At 42.9% G+C, this 20,407-nt stretch overlaps 1 protein-coding gene across 2 annotated transcripts in view; it reads left to right on the top strand.

Annotated features, from left to right (window-relative positions):
- cntn1a (contactin 1a) overlaps positions 1 to 20,407 on the top strand; it is a 129,139-nt gene that overhangs the window by 66,337 nt on the left and 42,395 nt on the right. For both annotated transcript variants that reach the window (XR_013790036.1, XM_079501352.1), the window contains exons 4-7: positions 14,057 to 14,183; positions 16,268 to 16,443; positions 17,809 to 17,904; positions 19,643 to 19,849. Coding sequence is in view for 1 of the 2 variants with exons in the window: in XM_079501352.1 (XP_079357478.1) it covers positions 14,057 to 14,183; positions 16,268 to 16,443; positions 17,809 to 17,904; positions 19,643 to 19,849 (606 nt within the window). In the remaining variant the exon portion in view is untranslated. The remainder of the gene's footprint in view (positions 1 to 14,056; positions 14,184 to 16,267; positions 16,444 to 17,808; positions 17,905 to 19,642; positions 19,850 to 20,407) is intronic.

The raw sequence follows: 20,407 nt of genomic DNA, 5'->3' as shown, positions 1-20,407 counted from the left end.
GCGTCTGTTATGCCAGTGAAGCCTTTGCATTGCAGTGCGCCTTGCGTTTATGCTGCTCTGTGTGCCTCCAGTTTTTGGAGGAGCACCTTGGACGTCTCAAGTTGAAATAAATTCAATTCAAAGTAAAGTGAAAAAGCTGCTGTGCTTTGATGAATGCGTAAAAAGGCACACATTTTTTTATATGTGAAAATGTGCCTGAAATAGGGTTAAATAATTCATGTGGTTAACATGTTTTTATTAACAGTTTGGGTGCCTTGGGATTTTTTCTGAATAAAGGTGCTAGAGTGCCAAGCAGATGAGAGAGATTTTACCCGCCTTTCATTTCCCCCCAAAACCGGGAGGTGAAATCTTCCTTTACTGCATCGTCGTCGTAAAACTCTCTTTTGAAGCGTTAATATTCTAAACGAGATGCATGATGAAATAGGACAGAACATCGGCGTTATGATCCATCTGCGCGGAGGCAGTGTATATTCAGAGTAAATAAGGAAGACTGTCGGCCCGTAAACCAGGAAGTGAATGGCTGCGCGGGCAGCAAAACAGCTTTTTGTCGCATTCCTAAGCCAATCATTTTATGACCGGCAGAGTCTCCGGTGAGTCGGGTCTAAAAACGCCTTCTAAATCCTGACCTAAGTTTTCTGAAAACATCACATTAAAAAATAAAATTTAAAAAGCTATATATAGTAACAGCTAAGGTGTTCCCGGATTGAAAGGTATAACAACACCTGAACGGTATCCCAGCAAGCACAATGACGTCGTGATGATGTTATGATAACATCCTCCAGTGACGTTCAGGACTAAGCCAGATCACAGCTCATATGGGGATGATCTTTACGTCATTTCCAGGACGTCAACAGGACACCTAGGGCTCCATTTTCGTCAGTGCTAAACCCCTTATCCCTAAACTTCTTTGCCTTTTTTTACTATTTTGCAAAACATTTTTGAATAGTTCAACCAGCCAATCTACATTGACACGTTGTGAGCTTGTCGACTGGCCATTTTAACTATTCAAAAATGTTTAGCAAAATAGAAGTTTAGGGATAAGGGGTTTAGCGGTGACGAAAATGGAGCCCCTAGACTCATACCTGCCAACACCATGGTTTTAGCTGGGGACTCCTGCTAAACCTGTGTCATTATTGGCTCTGGAATTTAAATTTATCCTGAATTGCATCTAGCCTGCTGTGTTTCTGGGCAGGATCCCCAAACCCCCGTAACAAACTTCATTAATTTAACCATAACGTTCAGATTTTCTTCACCAATGTAAATCAGTGTGTATAATGTATTTTGACAGATGTTGGAGAGAGAACAAGCCTACAGTAGGCCTACTTGCACACGCACACCTACGTCTGGCCACATTTGTGAGAGACTGAATACGCTGACTGGCTACAGCAGGCGAAAACAGACTCACAGCAATTTGCCCCCATAAAATTTACTGTGAAAAGCTAAGCTAATCTAACAACAGCTTGTAAATCAACGCAAATTAGTTGATAGTGGGCTGGCAAATAATCAAATTTGAAATAACAACAATGAAAAATACGTGATTTGACCAAAATTATAATTATAACAATTTCGTTATCAGTGGAAACAGATTAGGCCTGTAGGATTTATGTCACAGTAGTTGAAATAAGGTTATATTCTGGGACAGATCTGACTAGTTATGATATGACTTGATCTGGCCTCAATCAGACTCTCTCTGATTCACCCAGGACGTCCATCTTCATGGGCAGGGTTGTTTTTGGTTGAAATCAGGTGATATTCTGGGCCAAATCTGACTAGTCTTGGTTTGACTTGATCTGGCCCCAATTGAGACGTCACTGATTCGTCCGGGTCCTGACCGTGCTTGCTGGGATAACAACGAATAGGTGTTCCAGGTCCAAATGGTTTCATCTCTCCTTTTTATACACGTACATTCATGACTTATTATATTATGCACTGTAGTAGTCACATTAATTGTATTATGCAGATTAGTCATATATCATGCACTTTAAGCCTCTCCTCTCTCCATCTTTACAACTGCAATGATGAGCCTTCACAACTAAGAATTTCACCCACCTTACTGGATTGATTCTGATTCTGATTCTCATAAAACATGTCAGTCTACACTTCCCAAAAGGAAGCACCGTCTGACCAGAAGCAGGGATAAAATACATTATCCCCACCGGCTATATATATTGATATACAGTAAGATGCACCGCAACGCATTTAAATCCCAATCACGTTTGTTGCACGTTGGGAAACTTCAGCGGGGACACACTCTACAAAGAGGGGTGCACTGACGCCTGTCTTCACTCCAGATGACCCCTAATTATTCTTCGACAGGCTCACAGCCAGGGAAATGTTTATGTGGAGTATTTTGTCATCGTAGCGTACACCACCTGCATGAGAATGACATTCTGTCTGGAGGACTGTTCTCCAAGAGAGGAATATATAAAGAGGCAGTCCTCCAGCAAGACTTACATTTGGAGAATGCAAGGTAAAGCTTGTTTTTACTGCTTATGCTCCGGGGTAGCATATTGTGTATTTATGTATGGTAATATTCTCAACCTTTTTTAATTTCATGGACTGATTATGCATTAGGCCATTGCATTGCATTGCATGCTTTTTTTATTAGTATTTGGGACTCCAATCTTTACTGTAAAAAAACTGTTTATTTAACTCTTGAGTTAGTGTGAACAGATGCAACCAAACTGACCTGAATTGGGTCCTTTTGGTTCCATACACTCTTGGAGTTCAGACTATCAGTCCTTTATCTGGGGGCCCCATGGAACCGCCTCAAGAACCCAGACACCAGACTCCATGTTGAGAACCAGTGGAACCAGTGTCTGGCATTTTTAGAAGAAGCAAATCTCTCTCTCTCTTTCTCCCTGTATTATTCTAACATTGTATTATCTATGTCAGTCTTGATTGATGAACACCTACTATCCACTGAATACTCCACATTTAATGGTCTTCATGCACACATATTAAATATAAAGCGCTCACCCCTCAAGCCAGACCATCGAATTGGGACGCTTGTGTTCTAAAATATTCTGGATTATTCAAATATCAGTTTTAATCCCGACTGTGCCTGGATTTCAATCTATTTCTTAATTTCCATTGAATGCAATACCGGCTCTCAGCTGCTGCTGCTGCAACAGCACCCCCACTACCCGAGGAATCCTGTGACATTCAGGCACAGACAGGATTAATTACTTAATTAAGTAAGTAATGTTTCAGATGTTACCCGATTTGATGGGTAACATCTGTGGCTTGCATACTTACTGTATATTTTAAATTTGTACATGTATGGAGAAATCAAACATGCAGCATCCAGTGGATATGGGGGAGTGGCTTTGACCAAGAAGAGATAATAAAAATATCAGAATTGCAGTCTAGTCTTGTCCAAGGCTAGTACGTTTGCATAATGAGTCACACAAATGCACGGCAGGGCTGCAGGCTACAAGTGTGTGTGTTGCTGCGTTTATTGAATTTGTGAGCAGATGCTACTGTGGCTTAAAGGAGAATTCCATGCTAGAAGGCTTTCTTACCTTTCGTTGTAGTTGTGGACCACCAAAGTGGTCCAGGTGTTATTTTGTGCAAAAATGCATTTCCCCTACCCCACCATAAGCCCTCAATGCTTTGGGTTTTAGTTCTAATTTGCTTATTTCCATCGCTCGAAAATCTAATTCTTCATAATGTCAACAGTATGTGTAGCGTGACTAGAGTAGCGTCACCCTTTACTCCATAGTAACGCCGTTGCTGTGTTCCAGCCGTAAAGGGTGAAGTCTCATGAGTCTCATCTATCGCGAGACTTTGCGAGACTTTGCGAGCTCCATGCAAGTGGATGGAGCTCGCGAAGTCTCGCGACAGACGAGACTTCACGCTTTACGGCTGTAACACAGCAACGGCGTTACTATGGAATAAAGTGTGACGCTAAACATACTGTTGACACTAACAACTACAACAAAAGGTAAGAATGCCTTCTAGCATGAAACTCTCCTTTAATGTGCAAGGGTGCAAAGAGAAGACATACAATAGTCTATATGCACCGACCACACACTGTATCATGATGCACTTCACCTAATACAGTAGCTGGGAGCACAATGCAGACTTTCCCTTCTTTAGCCAAGTGCTTAGCATTTAGCCCGTCATTCCCCATAATACTGTAAGACTGATGCGATTTCATCAGCCGTTCAGTATTAAAAGACATTGTTTGTCTTTGTTCTATAGGGCTCACTGGGTTAAATCCAGTCGTGCCTTCAGAATTGGCCTATCCTATTTCAATGGGTCTGCTCTATTACAGCCGTCATGTTGGAGCATATAACATGAGCTGACAGCGGTTGTGATGAAGTCAGAGTTAGCACAGCGTCAGGCTTGCATCATCATTGCCAAATGTCATTCCTGTGGCTGTTGTGCAACCTCTTCACTTCTTTTAGAGACCTTTTCAAAATTCGTGGTGCAGCAGCAGAATAGGAGTTGAGGAGCACAGCAATGCCACTGTTTTGGAACTTTGTTTCCTTGGTAGCGAGTCTGTGGAGCAGCCATGATGTAGCTCTGGGACTTTGGGGGTAATCATCGCCACATGGCGCCTGACGCTGCCTCCAGCATGGATATGTTCGCTGTCCCACTTGGAGGGAGACACAGAACAATTTGCTAAACAGATTTAGAGGCGGGGATGCCCAAATACGCAGCAAAGTCTAGAGGAAGTTCGTTGGAGTTAAAATATTGGCATTGAAATGTTGCTATTAACCACTTAAACCCTATTATATGCTATATTGACTGGGGATCTCCTATTGTCGTCTACTGTTTGCCTGTCATCACATGCCCAGAATAGGGACGGTAGGGTTCAAATTGTTCATGAGCATGTGCATGAAATACCGTACAATCAAAGCACGTTACTGTACAAATAATCAATGAACTAACAGAAAGCAATAGCCTGCAGGAAATGGAGAGCTGTTTGATGATTGTACAGTATCGCAAAACAAGCAATAGTCACACGGCTAAAATTACACCTACATACAGTAATATACCTTGATGAATAATTGATGTTTCATCATAGGCTGATAGCAGGGGAAGACAGACTGCTCCTAGAATAGCAGACTGTGATATTTCATATTCAAATGAGTGGCCGACGTGCTTTTTGTTGAATAGGATGTGTGATAATGAAGTCTGTCCCTGCATGGACACCTCCAGCAGGGCCTCTGATTGTGCGTGCGTGCGTGCGTGCGTGCGTGCGTGCGAGGGAGGGAGAGGGAGGGAGAGGGATACCGAGTAAGTGGGAGAGAGAGTGGCATGCGTGCGTGCGTGTGTGCACCATGCGTGCATGCGTGTGTGCACCATGCGTGCGTGCGTACAGTACTCCAGTATGGTGAGCTAGCCTAATGACATTGATGTCATAACTAGGCGTACCTTGCTACTCTCTGGTTCTGCATCAGGCAGGGTGCAGATTGTGGGTGTATACGTCTGTATTGTGTACTTTATTATTATTATTACTGACAGACAGTGTCTTCTTGGTCGTCACCAGGCAGGATGATTGTATATAGGGTGTATACGTCTGACCTTTATCAATAATTGATTGATTGTGTCTTTATTATGATGTTACTCTTTGTATTATTTTATAAATAAATAAATATAAATATTTATATCAATAAACACAGGACGTGTGTATCAGCATTCAGTATTTTAGCTGTGACGTGTCGCTTTTGTGTCCCCAGGCATAGAGTTATACTGTGACGCTCCGTCGGACTAAATCTGAGACGAAAACAACCACGAAAGTCTAATTTTACCACTTTCCTCGCAACAACAAAGCTGCGCTGCTCTCCCAAATCTGGCTGTGACAGGCCGTCTGCCCCACACTGAATACTATCGCCATTTTATTTCATTGTGTCAATTAAATCCTCATTAATGCAAACTAGATTCAACAAGCCTGCAAACATTCTAAATATGCCCCCGAAATATTTTACTGAGCAAATGGACTGTTACCACCTTTAATAATAATGATAATAATAGTCTTTATTGTCTCCACATCATATATTTTTTTTGTCATGGACAAACATTAATAATTCTACTCGAGTTGGAAGCATTAAGACCCATTTTAACCCTCAATGGCTTCCTTTCTGAAAAATAACATCATTGTAAAAAGATTCACACGTTTAGATATTCTATTTACAATGAGATGCGGACGGGAGCTGGTGCCACTTGGACCCGGACTTAACGTAGCACTACAAAATGATGTCGGACTTAAATACTGAATAGGTTTGTTTATTCCGCCATCTTGGATCTCGCGGGACTATATCACAGTGTGGAGTACAGTGGAGTGTAAAGGCTCATTCATAGTCTGGATTTTCGGTGGTGAGGTGACCACCGAACTACAACATGACGTCATGAGCCGCGGTGAAGAGCAAACCACCGCCCCAGCCCTTCTCCCTGTTTTTACTCACCACCGCTCAACGTTATTTCAGCTCCGGTGGTCACCTCACCACCGGAGCGGTGGTCACCTCACCACCGAAAAACCAGACTATGAATGAGCCTTAACAGGTAGTCTGTGCTACAGCGCCATCGTGTCGTGGTAAATACATGCAGTATGTTACACTCTTCTGTACCTGCTGTGGGTTGCTATAGCTATAGCGGTAAAACAGGCGCAGAATGGAGAAATCACCCGTGAAGGGCTTCTGCCAGAAATATGGGGAGGGGAAGGAGAGGGGAAGCCGGGGCGAGGCTTCCCCTCCCCTTCCCCTCCCCTTCTGACGGAGTTTCTTTCTTTTGACAGGAGTTGGGCATTGCCCCATCTCAGCACTGGCCTCAGTGGCTTGCCTCGCTAATCATGAGACTCCCAACCAACACCTCCTGGGATTGAATCCTGTTTGCGCCACTATTTTTGTGCCAACCGCAAACAACTTAGATAAAGCGACAGAGTCCGACATACGTGGCTGGTTAAGATTCACCCGTGGCTTCCCTGTGAGGTTAGGGTTAGGCGTAGGGTTAGTAATGTCCGACATACATACAGTATAAGGCTGGTTAAGATTCACCCGTGGCTTCCCTGTGAGGTTAGGGTTAGGCGTAGGGTTAGTAATGTCCGACATACATACAGTATGCGGCCGGTTAAGACTCACCCGTGGCTTCCCTGTGAGGTTAGGGTTAGGCGTAGGGTTAGTAATGAGGTGAATGTTGGGGTTTTCAGAGTAAAACATCTGACTGCAGCCGTGGCAGGGAGCGCCATCTGGTGTCTGGCGAGGGCCAAGTCTGGCAGCCAATGAGTTAAGAGTTATGCATGGGGGGAAAGTGTATCCCAGAGTTGAGGGATTTGATGTTTGAGAAGGGAAGGCAGTGTGTGGGGGCGACACAGCAGAGAGATGGAAGGAAGGAAGCGAAGTGGAAACAACAGGATTCTCTGTATGTGTACAGAAACTCAGAAAGTGTACAGGGTGAGCTTGACAGCTGGAAGAGATGAGTGTATGTAGGGAAAGGAAATGGGTGGTTTTTCGTTAAAGATGTCACTGAGGCAGAGATGGGGGAAGAAACCATAGTAGAACATCTTTCTGGAATACTGAAGTTTTTCTCTTTTCTCTTCGCTGTTTTTCTGGTGGTAAAACTTTTATAGCATCGCTGTCAGATGGACGCCATGAATGTACAAAAGTTTAACGGTTACTTTTCAGGAACCTGTGTAGTTCGTATTTAGTCACAAGCTTCTTGGTAATACTTGTCATAGTTTAAACAGACTCACAGTCATACAGACTTAACCACATTCAACCTGTTGTCCTGGCCTAGACACAGTGTGAGCTTATAAAATCAGGAATGTACTTTTTTTGTACTTTCGTACAATGCCTATTTTTAGAATGTGCTCGAAATGTCACAAAAATTAGTACTTGAATAAAGCTACTCAGTTACCGTAAAGAGTCACTGGATGAGTTACTGTCCACCCCCGATGGATGCTGAGGGAGACACGCAACGCCTTGTCACAAGCTTGTAGTTCAGTTATTTTAGGCAAGTGACAGACACCCTCGCATGAGGGAGAATAGAGATACTGTAGTCTGCATGCTCACGGAAGCAGAAGCTGAGCAGGAGAACAAGAGAGCAGATGAAGGGGAGGACGAGAGGAGGATTTAACAGTAGAGGATGAAGAGGAGAGAAAAAAATCATCCCACTACGTTTGGGATGAGACAGGGGGGGAGAGGGAGAGGGAGAGAGAGAGGAGAGAGAGAGAGAGAGAGAGAGAGAGAGAGAGAGAGAGAGAGAGAGAGAGAGAGAGAGAGAGAGAGAGAGAGAGAGAGAGAGAGAGACAGGGAATTTGAGGGAACGTGATATGAAGCAGGAAAAGGCAGGCAGAGAGATTGACAGGGAAAGGGAGGTGATGGCAGAGAGAAAGTAATTTCAGAGGATAGAATAACTGCTGGCGAGATAGACAGATAGGCAGAGTGTGAGAGAGAGAGAGAGAGAGAGAGGGGGGGGGGGGTGTCTGTATCTCCAGGCAGTAGCTCTATCTTCTGTGGCCCGTTTTAAAACTCACTTTTACCATCTGTCACATCTCTCATTAGAAGACCCACACGGGCTCCATTTGCACCCCCCCCAAGGGTCCATTTTAACTCAGAGTGTAAAAACTGGCCCAAATGAGTCCATTTCTTGCACTCAAGATGTACATGAACACTGAGGATTTTACTGTGCAGAAGCACTGTGCCATTAACACACTAACTCGCTCCCTCTGCTCCATGTGTCACATTCATATTTCACTTAACATGTTCGACATTGCTGTGGACGCCCTCGTCCTAGAGAAAGACTCATTCACCAAACTTCCATTCACAAACACTGCGTGACCATGAGAGTTGAATACAACACCGACTCCTCCACTCCATCACCTACAAAGGAACCTCCTCAAGTAGCAAATTGAGGGTGTTTTGATGTTGTGGAGAATTTACACTAAATGCCACCGTGCTGTATTTTTGTTGAAGAAGGACGCTTGAAGAATGTAATGGAATGCATTCGTATTGCGCTTTTAGTTGAATTTGATCCACTTCAGCCCCCAAACGTGGGGGTCTGTACTTGGTCTCCTCTCACCAAATTTCCTCGTCAATATTTTATATCTGTGTTCTCTCCCACTTGCAGTGATGGAAAATAAGACATTTACTCAATTACTGTTACTTACTGAGGTACTTTAGTTACTTTAGTGTTCTTTATACTTTATAGTACTTCTACCAAACTACTGTTCTGTTCTGTACATTTCAGAGGTAATTATTGTTATTTTTAATTCACAACTATTATTATTTGACAACTTTAGTTGCTATAGTTGACTTAGATTATTAATACGAAACACCCGTCAATATATGATTAATATTATTATATAAGTTAGTTACTCTGCAGCATATACAGTAAATCAAAATCATCCGGTATCTTTAATGCATGACTAATTACATTCCAATAATATGATTGTGAAATTAGCCTTTCTGTACATTTCTATCACTGACAGAACCTATATATGCCTCTACTGCTCTCTCTCTCTCTCTCTCTCTCTCTCTCTCTCTCTCTCTCTCTCTCTCTCTCTCTCTCTCTCTCTCTCTCTCTCTCTCTCTCTCTCTCTCTCTCTGTTTTGTTTCTCACTTAACATGCCGTCCTCATGTGAGGTCCTCAATGGCCCATTTCATGGATGAGGTGCATGTTTAATTTCCTCCCAGGCAGCAGTAATGCATGAGGCCCTGCTGGGATTCACATCAGTGCCGAGTGTTGTTCACACGTGGTTGACTTGACCAGAGCGTGAGAGAGATTTCTTTCAATGTATATGTCCCCGTTGTGGTCTTTGGATTTTATTCATTTCAATAATTACGAGTATGCTTTCGTTAAGGCTGTTGATGTTGAGCAGTGGGGGTCAAAGTGGGGTCTGGGGACCCCCAGGGGTCGTTGAAGGGGTTCCAGGCGGTCCCCAGCAAAATGTGTTAATACAGCTTGAGAACCACTGAGAAGAGGAGTCGTGTTCTTTCTTTCTCACCTTTATTTATACTCGGAAATACAGTTGAGGGCAAGTCCTCATTTTCAACATAGCCGAGGTTACAATACACAAAATAGAGTCACAAAACAATACATCAAACACAACATTATAAATCAGGGTAAATTACAAAGGAACTTTATACAGAACAACCACGAGTAAAATAAATCAATTGAAGCAGGAGCAATCACGGTGAAAAATATTCTGGAGCATTCCTTTGAACTGACGGAGCTCAGTTTTAAAGAGTTTTGGAGTTCATTCCATGAAGTTGGGCCATTGACAGAAAAAGCTGTGTTAGTAGGTAGAGCTCACTTGCTATGCCATCACTGATACTATGGGCTCTGGGCATCACCACAGTCCCAAGGAAGCTTTGAGAAGGAAAGGAAATGGTCACGTGACTGGGCTGCGCCATGACACTTTCATGGATGCTTTCATGGGAGCCAACTCACACCAGAAGTTCAATGAATATGGCAGTGAATGGAGCCGGCTGGACCAGCTCATAACAAACATTATTTATTATGAACAATTGAGACCTTTGTCATATAATCGGTTCAGGAATATAAAAGAAGACATATCACAGGTTGTTTTCTAATCACTTGCTTTTCGATGTGCACAGAGTCTTTAGATACTATCAGTATTATGCGTGTCTTTAGTACCAGGTCTTATTACTTAATTTAAGACCTGGAGGCGTGATCAATGCCATTTGGCCACTCAGAATAGCCAAACAGCATTGACCACGCCTCCAGGTCTTAAGTTAAGTCATAAGACCTGGTACTTAAGACACGCATAATACTGCCCATGGCATACCTCTATAAAATTACACAGCTGTACACATCGAAAAGCAACACATGTCCAGAAGGTGGCAGGCTGGCACATTTCCTGTTCCAGTTCATTTTCCCATGGCTGTTTGTTTCATTGGCTCGGCTGAAGGTTTGAACCGAAAACACCCTCACATGTGTTTCCAGTTCAAATCTGCTGCCGAGCCAATGAAACGAAGCCACGGGGAAAGGTTTACTGTGACAGGTAGCGCATGTCCAACCGTTGTTTCTGCATGTCTGTTCGTCGGTTTGTCTAATAATCTGCGTGTGCATCCCATAGCACCTTCAGGCCCTGTATACATGACTTTATTGATCCTTTCTGATGATACCACTCTCATATGCTCTGTTCTCTTGAATCTATAAAACAGCATCTGATAACCGCATGTAGTCTCACCATGGCTGGAAACGTTATTGTACCGATCCATTCATCGCGATAGATGTTGGATACTCAAAATGACACTATTCGAATAAACCTGTTATTTATTAATATGCCTGTTGATATTCCAAAGTTGTTATTTATTAACATTTTATGTAAAAAAAGAGCACAGAGGTTTGGTTGAACAGACTCCAAATACAGGTTTTGGACATAAATAATTTTCCCTTGGTTAGTGTGTCTATAGCTCAATGCCATCTCAGTGGAAGCAGTTGCATTAGTGTCAAGCGCTCGCATGGTTAACTGCTGAAGGATGGCTTCCGTGTCAGAACATCTTCATTACCACCAGGGTCAATGCGTATCAGATAAGCGAGTGTCTTTTTGTTATAGCAATATATCGCTCTTTCAATGGGAGTGAATAAGAGTACGTATAATGTGTTGCTGATCTCAGCTGGCAGGATATTGGAAGAATAGACTACTTTGTTCCTGGGTTTTCAAGGTGACATGTCAGCCTTTGGGTGAATGCATCTTCTAGGCGTTGATGCATGCCTAACTGGGATGAATGTCTTAAGAGCACAATAATGCTGCTTTGAAGAGCAAGATCTTTGCAGTCAAGGTTGCGGCTGTGAATACATACTCATAACTGGTAAATTAGTGCCATTGCTCCAATCTTTGCTCTGTTCCAATATGCATCACATTCTCACACATTCACACACCGATGGCAGAGGTATCCATGTACGTAAGGCACTGAGTCTGCTCATCAGGAGCAGTAACAAGGGTTCTGTGTCTTGCTCAAGGACACTTCCAAGGTTCCCAGGCGGCCACGCTATACCTCCTGAGGTTTTAGGGGCATATATATGTATATATATATATATGCTAGTATAGTACTACAGTTAGTACTGTTAGTACTACAGTTAGTACTGTTAGTACTACAGTACTACAGTACTGTCATGCACACATTCATGCACAGTACTTTCATGCCTGCACATACTTCTCTCTTTCTCTCTCTCTCTCTCTCTCTCTCTCTCACTCACTCACTCACACACGCACGCGCACACACGCACACGCACGCATACACACACACACACACGCACTTGATCTGGGAGAATAATCAGAGCTCAGGAACATTTCACCTCATTGATTATTCATGACCTAGCATTGTGTGTACATTGGGTGTACATTGTGTGTTCATTATGTGTATGTCTTATTCATGACACAGCTCATGATCTCTGTCTGTTGTTCTAATGCCTAATTGGGGCGTATTGAATGTGTTGTTTGTGTGTGTCATGCAGGGTGTCGTTGCTGTCGGGCAGAAACCTCTTATCTCCATATGTTTGATCATACATACTACAGTCAGTGTCACACGAAAGCATCAAAGGTAGCAGATGTAGGGGCACCAGCTGGCCTAGTGGTCCAGGCGCAACCTGCCACACTATAGGCTCTGGCCTGACAGCGTGTTGCGTGTTCGAGTCCCGTTCATGACAACCTTTGCTGCATGTCTCTCCCCGTCTCTCTCTCACTCTTTCATATGTCAGTCTTCACTTGTATCCATCATTAAAGGCAGAAAAGCCAAAAAATAATTATCTAGATCTCCAAAGTAACTAATAAAGCTGTCAAATAATTGTGGTGCAAAAAAAGGGACGATAGGATGTAGTGAAGTAGAAGTAAATACTCAAGAAAGTAAAACCTCAAAATTGTGTATTTTCTTTTTTTTGGTAAATGTGCTTAGTTACTTTCTGCCATTGCCTCTCGCTGTGTTGTTTACGCATACTAATTAGACACAACATTGAGAATGACAGGTGAACATTTGGAATGGGCTTCGGATTACACAGAGCAAAGTTATCATCTCCAATTTAGCATAATTTGCATTAATAGCTTCTGACGATGGCAGATCCAATGGCATGAAAAATGAGCATACAGTACAATACGTGCAGAACTTACTGTGGTTGTACTCATTTATTTATGAGCGAGCATAGTGTTGTTATGACTAGCATGATGCTGAAGGTGTGGAGTAAAGCAGGGGCTTATTAGTGTTGTTATGACTAGCATGATGCTGAAGGTGTGGAATATAGCAGGGGCTTATTTCAATCTGTGGCTGAAAGAGAGTTTGCATGGATTTAAGGATTATAATAGTTACAACTCGGGCTAGTATTTGGCACCAACTACAAAGCATTGTGTGTGTGTGTGTGTGTGTGTGTGTGTGTGTGTGTGTGTGTGTGTGTGTGTGTGTGTGTGTGTGTGTGTGTGTGTGTGTGTGTGTGTGTGTGTGTGTGTGTGTGTGTGTGTGTGTGTGTGTGTGTGTGTGTGTGTGTGTGTGGGCTTGTTTGTGTGTGTGATTGTGTGTGTGAAATCCAAAGATACTGTACAAGATAACGTACCCTACAGGTGCATGGTCTAGCCAGAGTCTAGCCAGCATAATTCTATGTCTACCCTTACGCCTGATTTATACGTAGTTTTGCATAGCGTTGCAAGCTTGTACTCTAGCTTGTAGATCAGCTATTTTATAAATCAGGCCCAACAGTTCAACTGAGAATTGCAGACAGAGGCTGCCATCTCATGTCTTGATTGATTGATACTGTAGATTGATTGAATACTTTATTAACACGATTGTTAACAGTACAGGTAGATAGCACAGTCAAAGTTCATACAAAAAGGATTCCCAGGGTCTTTTTAAACCTCATGCCATCAGGACAAAGATACAGAAACTTGCCATGGAAAAAGTTCCGTTTCAGTAGGAGTTTTGTCCCCTCAGCCATTAAACAAACTGCCCCGCCGATAGGATGGTTCTGTATACAGTGTGGACCTCATGTTTTTGTATTGTCTTGGTGTAATGTTTTCTGTCCTATGTGTTGTTTTCTCACCCTGGTTGTTGGCCGGTCGTTTACCCGCGACCGTGTTTGTTCTTGTTGTCGGCAGATGACGCCCCAGGTTACGGGCCGGTGTTCGACGAGCAGCCGGTGGACACCATCTACCCCGAGGAGTCGCCCGAGGCCAAAATCACCATGAACTGCCGAGCCAGAGCCAACCCACCTGCCACATACAAGTAACATATGTTTCCCATACCCTCAGTGTCTCTGTGCTACTGTATACAGTACTGGATGTCTCTCACCATCCCTCTGTCTGGAGTCTAACACACTCCAGACTCCAGACCATTGAGTGAGTGTTTGTGTGGCAAGGCCGTGAAGTGATAACCCTTAAACTGACTGCTGTTAAGTCCTTTGCTAATTACATTCCCACCCGGTCTGAGAGTCCCCTCCACAGTGTGTGTGTGTGTGTGTGTGTGTGTGTGTGTGTGTGTGTGTGTGTGTGTGTGTGTGTGTGTGTGTGTGTGTGTGTGTGTGTGTGTGTGTGTGTGTGTGTGTGTGTGTGTGTGTGTGTGTGTGTGTGTGTGTGTGTGTGTGTGTGTGTGTGTGTGTGTGTGTGTGTGTGTGTGTGTATTTGTATGGTTGTTATGGTCCCTACAATGCATGATCAGAAGAGAGATCATACATTCTTAATAGTTTTAATAGTTTGCTATATTGTTTTTGTAATTGTCAACAACTCATATCACTAACCCACAGCAGGTGTTTGTTACTTTCCCCAACACGCTTAAAACACCAAAATATGACACGCCAACAAAGCCTGGCGGTAAACGATGATGTTGGCACGGCCCGCGACAGTCAGCACATCAACACATCGCCACCGTGCCTCCATCTCATTTCACTCAGCGCTGCTGAAAATTAAAAATAATTTCTTGACGATCTATTTCAATTTAAATGTAAATGTATGTAAATGCTGCCTCTCCACCACATCATCCAAATCGGTTTGACTGTCGCAGAGCCCATGATTTGGGTGTCAGGGGAGAGGGAATTAGCTTGGACAGCCGCTGATGTTGTCTACATATACATTCATCTACCATGCTGTCAGCTATACGCCTCTGAGCTCATGAATGAGATGCTGAAAAGGACCTTGTTGTACTTCTATACTCAAGCACTGTTTTCAGACGTATTATACTCAAATCTGCTGCAGTTGAGAGCAACAATATTAGCCACTTAAATCCCAGTGTCCGTATCGTGCATGGGGAAAACATTTGCGAAGCCTTGTGAGCTTGTAGGTCGGCAGTTATTTTCAGCGAAGATACAGTGTATATATATATACTGTGTATATATATATATATATATATACTGTATATATATTCCATTATTCCAACCAGTTTCGCCTCTATCAGGTGACTGGACTGATTACTGCATGTTTTTTGTGAGGGTACCTACCCTAGGGGGCATGGGGAGAACCAAACAGAAAAAGGCTCTTTTGCCAACCCCACCTGATGATTTGCATCCTGGCAACCCAATGTTGGTTATGTCGGGGTGCACACGCAGATCCGACACACCATGCGGAAATCACCGTCGCTCCCTGCGTTGGTCCGACATGCGTTGCGCCGTGCTTCACTTAAGGTTAGGTTAGGGGTTTAGGTTGTCGGTCTAATGACTGTCGGACCAATAGTATGTCGGAAATATATGTGAAACTTTTCAAAAGTTTTCCCCTGTTTTTCATAAATTGTGAAGATATCTACTGTACGTGATACTGTCATGATGAAGTATTAAATAGGGCATTCATTTATGAAAAAACTCAACAAAAAACAAACTAATACAGTATATATATATATATATAATTATGGTATTGAAGATACGTGGTTTCTGCCCAAGAGCCATATACTACTGTATACCAGATGGGTGGCGTTTTCAGCACAGGAAGGGCTATAATGAATGTGCTAATATACTTTGATTTTACTAACAATGAACCCTGCAGAAATCGTATTTGTCCTCCTCATGTGAACTCCTTAATGTGAGTTTTACCCCACCCATCTGGAGCTGCGGGTGGGTTAAAACAAGCACAATTAATCATTTGCAAATGTGCTTTATTGCCATAATCAGTTATACTGTATTTTGCACAGACTTATGGAAGTTATTCTTTTCTTGGTCTGTATTTATTTGCGTGCTGGATTGGTGCCACGCACTTAAAAAAATCAGATCTACAAGCTCACAACGCGCCTTAGCACGTGGCAGTGTGAGCTTGTAGATCTGTTATTTTCAAAACCAAGTGTAAATCAGCCGTAACCCCTAATTCTACGCCTCTGTTTGTGCTCAGGTGGAGGCTTGACGACTCGGACATCGACATGTCCGCAGACGACCACTACAGCTTGATGGGAGGCAACCTAGTCATCGTTAACCCCGTGAAGAGCAAAGACGTGGGGAAGTACACCTGCCTGGCCGAGAACATATACGGCACGACCATCAGCCGGGACGCCACTGTCCTGTTCGGATGTGAGTGTCCCGAGTGTGACCCCTCTAATCCGTAATGTACCGTGCCCTTCAAACAATGTGCTGCCCCACAGTTGGCACTTTCATGCATATTAGGAGAACTGTGATTGCACGGGCAGCCGGGACTAAAGTTTAATCATAACTGGCGTGGCGAAGTAGAAATTTGAACGGTCCAACTCTATTAAGCCATTTTAGCTAATGTAGCACGCACACACACACACACACACACACATGCGCCAGTCCGCCTCCTTCTCTTTCACATTCACAATCACACAGTCCGTAGCACTAGCTGGCTAGACGCTCCAGTTGTTTCTGAATTCTGAACGCTTGAAATAATGTACTTTCTGACACATGGTGAAAGTCGCAAGCCGAGGCGCTCTGGAATGTGTGCGATGCAGCGTTCAACGTTGTCCCGTACTGTTGTGTCAAAGAGTAGTTAACTACACACTTCACACATTGGTTAGCATCAAGTGCTAGTACAGCTAGCAGAGAGGGGCAGTGGAGTTGGATGTCAGAGAGTGCCCGTTTTTCTACAATCGACCGTTGTAGGCGCACCACAGTAATTATTTGCAGTGGAACTGGTGCTCCCAATTATATTTTTTAGAAGATTACAATTCAAAATTCAAATCCAAAATGGTCGCAATTTCGAGCCCTGGGCCACACCCAGATGGTGGGTGATGGGTGGTGATCCACCTGAACTGAAGCTGCACCCACAGCTGTTGTTGTATGATAAAGCGGGAGGGGTTAAGGGAGGGGATGATGATATTGTGATATCACTATATCAATGTCATTTCGATTGGGCCTTTTGACCTGTGCCTCGATTTGGCCTTTTGAGAAACCAAATATACACAGGGAAGACATACATATTTCAATATTTTAACCACACCTGGGGGTCTATTAGAGTAATGTTAACTCCATAGATGCATACAAAACAGAAAAAGTAAAAAAGTCATGGCACTCCATCTTTAAATAGGATGGAATGAGGCATGTGAGAGTATTGTCGAGGAATTCTGGAATGGATCATTCAGGATGTTGATAGGATTTTGATCTCTGGGACCCTGATCTAACTTAACTTTAACTCTCAGTGTGCAAATGGAACGTATGTGTTAATTCCGTTCCATTCGTACACTATCTGAGTTACACACCCATAAGCGTCCATTTGGTTCCTAAATACAGGTTATTTAGTTGGGAGACGCCCTGGAGGACCCCTGGGGGTCTTCCAGATCTCACGTTGTGGGAACCCGTGATTGAATACATGAACTTTGAAAGACAGTTAAGGCTTTTACACAACTTACGTAAAGAACTTTCACATGACAGTGAACCACCCTATTTTGACAGTCAATTATTCCACATCCATTTCTCTCGCAGACCTCGATTTCTTCTCATCAGAGGAGAGGGAAGCAGTTTATGTGAAAGAGGGGCAGGGGGCAGTGCTGCTTTGCGCCCCACCACCTCATTACCCAGGTATGTACTGTACTGGACACACTAATGATACAGCGATATGATGCTGGGCAGACCTATTGTAGCATATAATTATTAACTAATTGTATGCTACAATAGGTCTGCCCAGCATAACTGTTTTAGTTAATAGCATCCAATTTAACAACAAACTCTCCCATACAGTAGTTAATGGTTGTTATTCTAGAGATGCTGTCTTCTTGAGGTTGAAATCCAATGAAATTATGCCCTCTACTGGCAAGGGACGGAATTGCCTTTTTTGAATGGTCCAAGTCTCAGACATAAACAATTATGTGATTATTTTATTGCTGACATGTCAGGGTAGTTGTGCTTACCGGTATCTTCTATTCTACATTGCATTGAGCTGGGGTGGACACTTTTACCTTCCATACATACTTTCTTCCCATAATAAAATTGTCAGTGTTGATTTAACTGAGAGCATAAAAAATGGATACAAATGGACATTAACAATGAGGATTTTACTGAGTAAGAAAAGCAAGATAGGCCTGTTACAATTTTTATATAATCGCCTGATGGCAACTAATTGAGCTGATCGCAATTATTTTTCATAATCGTTCAGCTGTACAATACACAGCTGGGTGAAACTAACACAAATGTCATATTTTATCTAATTATTTCCACCTTGTTGTCCACACCCTGGGCTCTCCAGTCCAGATCAGGACAACATGTATGTTATTGCTCCTTGCTCAGTATCAACCCAGCCATTATCCCTGTGCTTGTGGATGACAAGGATATGCCATGTTTTGAACATTGTTTATCGGTACCAGCTATAATTTGTTTAGGTCAGCAATAGGATTTGTGTATTTAAATTATTTATGTCATATCTACCTTGTGCAATGTTTGTACAAAGCTTTACAAATCGGATATTTGAGTGTTAGGTGTGCTGCACGCACACACACGGCTGTACTTTTGTGTGTGGCCTCATTTTGCCGTAACTTGTGCGTCTCTGTTTTCCGCCCTTTCAATCATGATCAAACACATCTCTATTAAGACCAGCACAGCACCAGAAAACGTTTTCATATTCAGGTTCATGCAAATCCATCCAAAACGCAGCCAAGTGGAAACCATGGTTACCTCCCTCTGCCACAGTTCCAGAATTAGCAAGTTAAAGTGTTTACTGATGCCCCTGTGACTGCGTCACTCCTCTCATTATGATACATTCGCTTTTATTTGAAAGGTCAGCGGCTGCTTGAATAACAAACAACACCAAACAAATGCATTATTTATACAGTAGTTCACCTTGCATTCAGATTCTTAAAATTGAGATTGCGTCGCCGCCGCTGTCATTACTCTCCCAAGCTGTACACCACGGCCTTGATGGGTAGGTTTCATCATGTAGGGCTCCAACTATCAATTCTTTTTTAAGTGATTATTCTATTGATTACTTTTTCCCCCCAATAATCAAATAATTGAGAAGCACGTTTTTATAGTATTTCCTTAATTTAAAAATCACTTAAGCCCTATTTTATACTTTTATACGCAAGTATGGAAAAGTATGGAATTTAATTTCTTTTACTTTTCCATACCTGGAAAAGTATGGAAAATGTAAAATAATATATGGACAACGGGCCAGAAATTAGAGTCTGGAAAAAGTATGGAATTTTGAAATTGCCAATGTGTACTGTAGGAGCCCTGTGTGTCGTGCAAAGATAAAATTATATACTGTATACATATTTGAGTGTAGTTAACTGTTGCTTCCCTACGTACGTGTGTTCCTGTGCAGCCGAGCTGTCGTTCCGATGGATGCTGAACGAGTTCCCCATCTTCATCCCGCTGGACAAGAGGCGCTTCGTCTCTCAGAGCACGGGCAACCTGTACATCTCCAAGGTGGACATCCAGGACAGCGGCAACTACTCGTGCTTCGTCTCCAGCCAGTCCATCTCCAAGAGCGTCTTCTCCAAGTTCATCCCCCTCGTGCCCCTGGCCGAACGTCAGTGGCCCTCTTCTTCTTCTTCCCTGTTCCTCACGTCCTGTTCGGCCTCTAGCATCTCTGTTATTAAAACCCATTCTGGGCGAGAACCCCTTTTGGTGTTTTAACCCATTTTGGGCGGGAACCCCTTTTGGTGTTAGCATTATGTTATGCTTTAGCTATTGAAAAATAATAGAACGACTGACATAGAAACATATCTTTTTCAGAAAACTGTCAGGATGTAGAAGACATTTTTAGAATCGGAACTCAGGTCAGGTCAGGTTTTAAGGCTTAAAACACCAAAACCACACCATTTTGTTGAAAGGTTTATAGCAATGGTTTTGAGGGTAACCATTGCTAGTATAGAGTGTTTGTTCAGTAACAGGGGGTCTCCTCTAGCAAAGCTTACTATGGTAATATAGAGGGGTGCACACTTAGTTTAGACTAGTCAGACATGGGATAAGGTTTGCACCCAATATAGAACTATTTGACAAAAATCTATAATAAAAATGACTTACAGTACACACTACAGCACCTTTAAAGATAAGACCAAGACGAGGTGCTGCTTGTGGCAGCAGT

The sequence above is a fragment of the Electrona antarctica genome (genome assembly GCF_951216825.1).
Source record: "Electrona antarctica genome assembly, chromosome: 5".
In the NCBI taxonomy this organism is placed as follows: domain Eukaryota; kingdom Metazoa; phylum Chordata; class Actinopteri; order Myctophiformes; family Myctophidae; genus Electrona; species Electrona antarctica.
The sequence above is the reverse complement of the archived record's forward strand: the minus strand, read 5'-3'. Positions and strand labels throughout refer to the sequence as shown.